The 10,000-nt window shown below is 38.7% G+C and overlaps 1 protein-coding gene across 1 annotated transcript in view; it reads right to left on the reverse strand.

Annotated features, from left to right (window-relative positions):
* Positions 1-3,316: 3,316 nt before the first annotated feature.
* Positions 3,317-10,000, reverse strand: part of LOC138043350 (nucleolar protein 16-like) — a 7,002-nt gene continuing 318 nt past the window's right edge. Inside the window, exons 2-5 of the mRNA XM_068889584.1 lie at positions 6,500-6,614; positions 5,977-6,040; positions 5,031-5,137; positions 3,317-3,483 (exon numbers count right to left, since the gene is read on the reverse strand). Of these exons, the coding sequence (XP_068745685.1) occupies positions 3,334-3,483; positions 5,031-5,137; positions 5,977-6,040; positions 6,500-6,614 (436 nt within the window). The 3' untranslated portion in view covers positions 3,317-3,333. The remainder of the gene's footprint in view (positions 3,484-5,030; positions 5,138-5,976; positions 6,041-6,499; positions 6,615-10,000) is intronic.

Consider the following 10,000-nt stretch of genomic DNA (forward strand, 5'->3'; position numbering starts at 1 on the left):
TGTTTCGCAATGTTTGACCCATTAGCACATGTTTTTACATTCCTAACGTGTTCTTTCTTGCGGGCTTCAAAACAACGGCCAGTTTCACCTATATAACACCAATCACAATCAGCGCAGGGTATTTTATAAACCACGTTGGGTTGGTATTCAATAGGTGGTCAAAATTTAGGAGAAAGGAATTCTTGTTGCAAAGTCTTGAGGGGCTTATTTACAAGTCGAATATCGTGCCTTCGAAGAAGTCTTGTTAGGGGTTGCGTAACACCATTGATGAAAGGAAGGACAGCAAAACCGTTAGGGTTCTCTTGAGTTATATAGGTGTTATATAGGTGAAACTGGCCGTTGCTTTGAAGCCCGCAAGAAAGAACACGTTAGGAATGTAAAAACATGTGCTAATGGGTCAAACATTGCGAAACATGCGTGGTCTTTCGGTCATCGCATTGATTTCAATCATTCTCGAGTTATCGACAAAGGCTCTTTTCGTATTAGAAAAACTCCAGAGGCCTGGCACACCTCTGTTACCAAGCATGCTGACAATAACTCTAAGCCGATTCCTAATCAGTACAGCATTCTTTTTTTCATACTTTTACTCTGTTCTTTTTATTACTTTTACTTTCGGCAGGAGGCAGTGTGGCCCAGTGGTTAGGGCGCTTGCCTTGAGATCCGGAGAACCCGGGTTCACAGACCACTCGTTGAATTTGATCCTGGTAGTCCCTGATTCAACTTCCCAGCTGCACTTGTAAATAGCCAACTGGTTTGCCTGCGGCCAGTTGGGATTCTAAACAGTTGTATCTGTTGTTTCGCTGATTTATTGGCCCTGAAAAGCCCCTATGGGGAGCGGTCAATTCCAGTATGTAATGTGTATGTATGTATCTCGCCTTTTCTGTATATATTTCACTAATTTACATTCAATGTTTTATCCGTGGAAGGCTGTAGATCGACAGCCGAAAGCTTATATTCCTTTTCAAAATTTTTAGCCAGAGAGCGTTTTTTATTGTATTTTAGTAAATAAAATTGTCCAACTTCGTGTCCGTTGTCGATCCAAATTTCAAAGTTCCATAGTTGCCGAGCCAAAAACCGATCCCGTTGCGCCGAGAAAGGGAAATCCATCCCCTAGGTCGAACGATTGAGAGAAATAGGCCGTGAAAACAACACGAATCAACGAAATTAAAACGAATAATTTGGCCTAGAGCGCTCTCGAAAGAACTAAAGGCGGCCGAAACCGCTTTCGAAGCAAGCGGCAAGCTCTTTATTTGCCCAAAAAAATCCCTAAAGAGTTTTAGTACTTAAAAAACTATCGCTTGTTTGAAATAATTTATTGTTACAAAAGATCATTTTGTTTGTGTTGCAAACGAATGTCCCAGTCTTGGTTTCAGAGATGATCTGACCACTCTTCATCCTTCCTTGTTTTCATCTGGGTCATTTCCGGCTTAAGAATATCAAAATAATCGGTTTGCCTTTGGCACTTCTTCAATGTATTGAATGATAGGAGTAGTCTCTCTATAGACACCTGAAAAACCGGGATTCGAACTCATGAGCTGCTTCCAACTGTGTGTTGGTAGAGCATTGCACCATCATTGCAGAGGTCATGGGTTCGAATCCCGTTGAAGCAGCCTGACTTTTTCAGCTGTCTATAGCGAGACAATTGCTTAAATTGTTGCGAGGATCACTCCTACATTTCGGAATTAGCACAATTGGCCAGGTGATTAAAATAGAGATTGTTAGGCTTTTATTGGTCGCTGTTCAGGATTGCAAGACACGTTATGGCGCTCCATATCAATATTCGCATTTTCCAGCTTCTGTAAATGGCACACTCGTAAGGTGTTTTCTTTCTTCCTTACCATACTTTGACGTCATCTGTTATCTAGTTGTTGAAAACACGCAAGGCAGCATTTAATGAGAAGTGAGTCAGGGATACTCGCCGGAAAAAATTCGGAGTCCTCGTTTGCAGGAGTCGAACCAATGATCTTCCGATGACTTGTTTGGAGATATAGAGGATATTACATGGCCGCGCGGAGATACGAAATTTCTCTTCGAGTGTTGAAGAATATTTCACGAGTGTGCGCAGCGAACTAGTTTAATAGTCTCGCTCCCACGGCGAGTCTCCTATAGCTCAATAGTGGGGCATTTGTACTTGTAATCGGAAGAAGTAGCAGTGCCAAAACGGGTAAATCTGTTTGGCGGCTGTATTCGCAGGCTAGACCGCGGAAAATGAGAAAGCTACAGAACAACTTGTAACGAATGGTAAACTTTGGGAAACTTTCAAACAACAAAGCGAGTGCATATGAGTGCCCCTGCTGAGTGTTCCTCACTTACAAGTGGAAAATTTTAGCACGTTAACAAAAAAATTAATGCTCTTGATGTTTACGGAACAAAAACAACGGTATGTATGTTTCTAGTTATAGACGTTTACTTAAAACCCTTTCACTCCTGTAAGGGTCACTGAGACTTATAGATTTTACTCTGTCTAACGCCAGACGATTTTACTAGTCAATGGGGAACTCCACAGGAGTGAAAGAGTCAAAAGCGAATGATACCAACAAATGTAGATTAGTAGTAAAAAGCCCATCAAACGTGAGGCGATACTAGATTCGCGTGGAACGCTAACAGGCAGAACGTGAAACGGCACGTTGCAGCCGTTATTATACCATGAAAACTCCCTCCTATTGCTTATCCCTTTATCCTGCAGAACTTGTGCGATAGCCCAGGTTTTGGTTAACAGGCAAGAAATGCACCAAGCTCAAATCAAGTGTTCCCATCATTTAAATCTCTGGGAGATACACACAGAAGGAAATATTTCTAAGATCTGTCGCGATGGATGGGCTCCCTCTTAGGCCCCGTCCACACGTATCCGGCGAATTCGTTGGCGAATCCGGAACTTTTTTAATACGCTCTTCAGAGTGGATATTTTTGAATCCGATAAGAACCGGAACTGTGTGGACACCAAATCCGGAAATTTTTTCCTCCGGATGACGTAACATTATCGAGCCCAGTTCCTTACCGTAAAATCAATTCTCAAGATGGCGGCCGAGGGCTTCATGGCGCATACTCTGTTATCTCTGCTTCCTTGAGTAGTCCTGAGTACTAGAGTGAATCCGGATACATTTCGGATACGTGTGGACGGGAAAATCGGGAAAATTCGATTTGAATATGGATGAAAATATTTTTGAATCCGGATAGAAAAAGTTGCGGATTCAAAAATATCCGGATAGGTGTGGACGGGGCCTTCAAAACAAAGTAGTGTAACATCTTCTGACTTGTTGGCAAAAAGGTGCATCAAGGGTTACAAAACAAACAGAAAGTAAGAATTAAACATTCGTAATTTTTTGAGTGGCATTATTTTTTGCTCAGTTCAGTTTCCTGTTCATTACTAACATATTTAAGATATCGACTAAAGTCTTGTTTTGATCGTAAAATGGCTTCGCATTTCCTTTTCAGCTGCTTGGGTGTATGCTGATAATAATTTCTCTTGTCCCTTGCCATATCCTGCAGTGTATACAACGAAAACAATAGTTAAAGCAAACAGTACTCTCTCTCCATTGCACACCACGTACGGTGTATACAAAATATAATACGGAACAGGCAATCCACAGTACAAGTAAAAGGTGTCCCAATAATAAAAAAAGGTTGCACCAAGGGGACGCGTGGATCTTCAAAGAAATGTTACAGCTGTATATCATTTTCTGAATGGCACGTGTTACTGTTCACGAGCGTACCGAAAGTATTCATTTTACAACCCAAACAAAACGTCTACATGAACCTCAACATTAAATTCTGCTCCGTAATTACGATTCACGAAACCTTATTTCTTAAAAATACTCCAATTATGTACTGGGCGATTCCATATAAACTTGACAGAAAAACGGAAAAAGAGAAAAGCGCGTGGTCGAAAATTTGAGTAGCTTACAGCGTATAACAAAAGATGCAAAAGTCATGGATATTAATTGGCTTGTTAGCGCACACGCCACATGCATGAGCAAACAATGTGAAAATTTATTCATGATACAAGTGAGATAGTTCATACATGTACTGTATAAAAGATTGAGTTGTTCTGCCCATATGAGGTTTTCTGTCAGCAGGAAAAGGAAGAGGCCATGTTTGATTCCTTTATAACATTTTATACAGAACAGTTTTTCAGGTCTCATCAAAACTTCGTTATCATTTTCGCTTTTCCTCCACGTACACGTATCTTTCAGGTCTAGTTCTTGAAAGCCTGGCAACTTTATCCAGTGGCTGAGAAACTATCTTGAGTATTAAGTGTTACTTTAAGTTAAATGTTGGCTGTTAGGTTTCCTTACAGGCTTTTACTTAGGACGCTTTCCATTTGACAGAACTGACCGGCCACACCAGGCATTTGGAAGGACTACAGTGTAACTCTACAAAGCCTGCAAAGTAACTCGTTTTGAGGACAATATATACTCCTTCAGAAGAATGTGAAGGATTATCTTGCAAGTGTTCCTTCAAATTGTTGCATTTTCTTTGCTAACTGACAGGTCTGGCCGGCCAGTCCTCGACTAAAGGAAAGCGTCCTTAGATGTGATAAGAGTATGCATATTCATGACTGTCCCTTTGCGGCTTGTTAGAGCCAATGGAAAAGTTGGTACAAATAGAATGCATTCATATAATGCCATGGTGGCGATTATTGTAGTGCGTAAACAAGGAAGTGGCAGCTGTGTTAGATTCCCAAACAGATCTTTCGTAACTTGAACACTTTGTATGCGGACATTGTCCCCTTTTTTTTTGGTTAGAAAACTTAACTACTCAGGCACGGTGCCTTTTTGTATTTTAAAATTCAGTTTCTATCATCCTATTAACATTTTTTACATGGCCCCGTATGCTGTATTGGCTTTTAAACCCACCGTGTTTAAATAAAAGAATCTGATGTTGTTGTTAAAAATATTGGTGTCCTGTAGGGGTTTAATTAAAAAGTTTCCTACCTGGGAGGGATAAAGTTATCTGGCCATTGAACAACTGAGGCCAGGCCTACATTTTAAACTATGATATCATTGCACTGTGTTAATTTCCTTATTCACCTTATAGTTATTCCCATGGTCTTGAATTAGTCCCAACACAAATTGTGCTTCCCCAGGAGGTATATGTCTCTCCTTTTTCACTTCATTAGCTGCCATCTCCTCAAATTCTATTATAAAATATAATGTTATAAACAATGTCATGCTTTCTATTCTAGAAATTTCAATAGACCAACAAAATAAATTACTAATTCATTGGACCGATCCAAAATAGAGAATGATTTTTAGTGTTGACATTATTCAATAATTGACAGTCATGTTAAATGAAGTAGTACCTTTGTAATGTCATGTTTAATCATGAAATTCCAGGTCTCTCCATTCTTTTTGTCATTGTTACAAAAAATTTACTTACAATTTTTTACGGTAAAATAATCAAACTTAATATTGTGGCTGGACAAACAATTTTTAATAAATTCAGTTTCCTTTTGTGCACAAAACATCTTGCTCATTGATTGAGTACAGTCCAGATTGATTTGTGACATCACTTTGACAAGGGATCAACTTGTTCAGTGGGTTGAGTTTAAAATTCAGCTGCAGGCTGTTACTTTCCAACTTTAGTAACCTGTGTTTTAAAATGACTACAGGTACATGTACATTGTAATGTTAATCAAAACAGTTACCTGAATTACTGAAGAAAGCTATTATTTTTCACAATACATGTAGCTGTACCCTGCCTATAGGATTTGGAGTCATGGGATACTCTGTACCAAGACTTGCATATTTATGGAGTTAACTGGAAACATTGTACACTCACTTAAAAGGTAATACCATCAAGCTTTTTGAAGAAAAAAAAAACAGCAACAACAATTGGACAAGAACTATCATTGTTGTGCCCAACTTAGGCTAACCTCATTTTTTTAAGAAAATGAAAGAACATTACTATGTTTTAAATAATAATGGTCTTAACTACATGTGCGTGCACTAGCAACTGTTTCTTGTCTATCCTTACCTTTTATCACAGCTGTTGGCTCTTTATCTATTTCCATATGCTCAACTTCTTGAAGCTTTTCATCCTGAGATACATGTACATGATAACAATTCACCAATATTAATTTTGAAGAATATTCCTTACAATAGACACGTAATCTTACTGTTACATGTACTCCTTCTACAGTGTAAAAGTGCACAATGTCTTTGTGGAGTCAATATGTTGAAGCATAACTGATTGTACAAAAAATGAAATTTCATTATTATTGCTGCATGATCAACAATCCATGCAGTGAAGATGATTAAGTTAAATTAAACAGTAACTTAAATTATTTGAGGACATCATGAATAGCTTATAAAAGCACTATTATTGCACTCCATTTGGTTGTCAATTTGAAAAAAATAGCAAAATGTTTCCTGAGTTGAGAGAGAATTTGCTACATGTAGGTGCCAACTTGTCTTATTCAAACCTGTAAAGCAATTATTTATTATGATCATCTACACAATGTAAACACAGCTATACAAAGCTGTTAATAGAAACTGACCTTTTTGTTTCTCTTTGGAAGTGGAAGTGCTGCATTGGCATCATATGCCAAACCAAGACTACGGAGATTCTGCTTCACAGTTTTCTTTCTGTCCCAGTTTTTTTGCAAAGTTTGACTTTCAAAGAAATAGGAAAAAAACAGTAACTATGGGTACATATTTGCAAACAAAGATATTGGAATGTTAAATAAGGGAATTCAAGGTCCTCATCATTGTACCAGGTGTTTACTTACTGTACATGTCTGGCACTTGGACAGGATTGTTAAAATACTCCATGATCACAAGGCAGTTCAAAATAATCATGTTTTTGTTTGAAATTTTGGATTTTTTAACCTTCTCATGCATCTGTTAATCATGGTTTCACTGATCTACATGTAATGTTGCCGAGATTGATACAGAGTGCCAGTCACTGAGTTTTAAAAAATTCTGTGGGGTTGCTGTATGCGAAGACAAATAGGCTCACTCTACATGTACAGTATCTTTAGTTACCAGTACTTCTTTTACCAATCTCGCAACTGCTGGTTTGCAGGAACACTACATGTACATGTACTTATAGTCACTCAGTCTTAGTTACAGACTGTATTCATGCACTTTTAGAAAGCAGGCCCAAGGAAGCAGTTGGAATGCAGACAGATACCGGTACATGTAAATTCTGAAAGGCTGTGTCTATATGCCCAGATTAGCCAGAAAGCATTTTAAAAAATTTCTGTGTCCAGCAGTCCTACAATTTTTTCAATTTCTTGTCAATCTTCATGAAATATTAGATTTATTCATTGATAATTTTATCTTTTTTTTAGACCGCTAGGAAGTTGTTGATTACAGCAGTCAATCTGTTGAATCCATTAATTTCTTTGACTGCTTGGAACTCTACACAAATCTCTCAATCATCACTCACTCCAATAACTACTTACCACTCAAACAACAGCTCAAGCTACAGCTGTATTGGCTAACTGCTTTAGACATAAATACCCCGGTATTGTTTACCAGCACTATTTAGAATGGGTACTTTTAAAACATGCAAGTCATATGTAGCGATTTGAAAACATTGACTGGCTGCCAGTCATTTAGACACTTCCATTCTGAAATAGACGTAGCTCCTATTGTATCAAACCATTTAATGGTGGGTGTCCACAAAAATTGAACAAGCTCAGAAATCGATATACAGTAAAAAGAGAAAATTCTGTGAGTAAAGTGCATTGACTTAACCTTTTTTCACTGTGTTTACAAAAAAAAAAAAAAAAAAAAAACTGCACTGATCTCAGCCAACCAGAATCAAGTAATTTTGTCATGTACAGTACATATTATAATACACCGGTATCATTAGAAAGCTTATCACTGAGAGACTTACCGCAAGTTTATAAAAACAAGTACCGGTAAACAAGACAGGCATCTTGCAGTTGAAATTATCCTTGGGTGCAAAATGTGTTTCAAATTTCTCAAGAATAACATAACTGGAAGTCTAGACAAAGAGTTCTTGAACTCATATAATTATTGAAAACAGACCACTGTGAATTTATGCAAATTTCCTCATGTTTACTTTTCATGGGAAGAAATTGACACCTGCCTCAGATGATTGGGAAGTTGTGTAAAATTCAATGTCGTTTTTGCATGTGATAAACAGAATTTTTCAGGCGGAACTGTAGTCAATTTGAGCTTGACGACGCGAGATTTACAACCGTTCACAATCTACCCAAGAAACCAATAATTATGATTAAAACAATAATGTTAAGAATTATCACCCAGGCATTGAGACTGTGCCAGAAAGGAACACTGACTTGCATACTGTGACTTATTGGCCATTGCTTCATACAATGTACCTTACAACGGCAACTCTCAACTGTTGAACCCAAGCAAACCCAGCACACCCATTTTGTCAGAGGTCAACCATCATTCCCAGTAAAGCCAATGCTGTTTGAAATCAAAATTGATAATCACAAAAAATCTGGAAATCGATTTTGGAGCGATTGCAGAATACCCAGCCCACCAAATGTCCTACTTAAAAAAGTTGCCACCATGGTCCGCAGTCCAGTAGTCGTAGAATGAAAAGTGTTAAAGGGAAAGAAGTGAAATGAACTGTCACAGCGGTCCACAGTCCCATAGTCGTTGAATGAAAACTGTTAAAGGCCAAGCAGTAAAATGAACAGCCACCGTGGTCCGCAGTCCTAAAGTTGATGAGTGAAAAGTGTTTAAGGGCAAGCAGTAAAATGAATTGCCACTGCGGTCCGCAGTCCCATAGTTGATAGTGGTGTAACGATTAATCGAATTAACGTTTGCAATTCGTGCAGTCCTTCGTACTCCATTTTGCATTGCTTGGTAAAACTGTTGCCCTTTTACCACCCCTTGAGAATTTCCAAATAAGGCAAACCATGTGCGACACGCTCATTGTCACATTCTCAAACATGGAGACGAATGACGAAGCGATTGTGAATCCACCTGCATCTTTTATGTCCTCTGTGTGGAAATATTATGGTATTCCGGCTAAAGACGGTACAACACACAAGTCTAAAACTATCTGCAAAATTGGGGCTGGACAATCTGCGAGCCATGCTAATTTCGCATTGAAGTCTAAGCACCCATTTCAAACGGTGCTGATAAACACTTGTTAAGTCTAAGTACCCATTTTAAAAAGGTTAGCTTTCAATAACTGTGTGACTCGCATGTTGACTCACATGGCTCTCCATGTTGTCTCGCATGATTCGCAGTCATGGCTCACATGGCTCGTAGCCATGGCTCGCATGACTTGCTGGCTGGCACATTGTCCTAACTCTGCAAAATTTGCTCAGCAACTTTCAAGTATTGTACACACTTAAAACGTCAACACAGCATTGATGAAAAGTCTGAAGTGTCGGACTCAAAGACGGGAAAACTTCACCAGGTGCAAAAAACAATTACTGGAACAGGACAGTTAAAAATTCAAGATGTTATGAAGAATAAGTTGCTGCGGTCTGGCAACAGGGCAATGGCGATCACGAAGTCTTTCGGAGTTTTCATTGTAAAGGACATGAGGCCCTACTCAGTTGTGTTTCATGTTGTAAGAACATTACTATTTTGCATAGTCGAATCAAAATAATCGAAATCGAAAGCCTACACTGTATAATTGAAGTTGAATTGAATCACAAGGAATATGAATAGGTGGCAGTGGCGGTTTTTTAAAGTAAGATATTTAGTGGACGTGGAAGCAGCCAAGTTAAACATGACTGGGGGACTGCGGTGGCAGTTATTTAAGGAAGACATTTAGTGGACGCGTAAGCAGCAATGTTAAACACGACTGCAGGACCGCGATGGCAGCTTTTTTAAGTAGGACATTTAGTGGGCCGGGTATTCTGCAATCTAGCCTCGATTTTTATCGATTTCCGATATCAATCGATTGATCCATATCAATTTATATCGATTAAAATCGATTTTTATCGAGTATCGGAATTATCGATGTGCTACGTCCTAGCCTCAGTTGTCCGAAGGGTGGATAGCGCTAAGCAATGAATAAATCACCGTCCACTGGATAA

The sequence above is a fragment of the Montipora capricornis genome, chromosome 3 (assembly GCF_036669925.1).
Source record: "Montipora capricornis isolate CH-2021 chromosome 3, ASM3666992v2, whole genome shotgun sequence".
NCBI classification, from domain to species: domain Eukaryota; kingdom Metazoa; phylum Cnidaria; class Anthozoa; order Scleractinia; family Acroporidae; genus Montipora; species Montipora capricornis.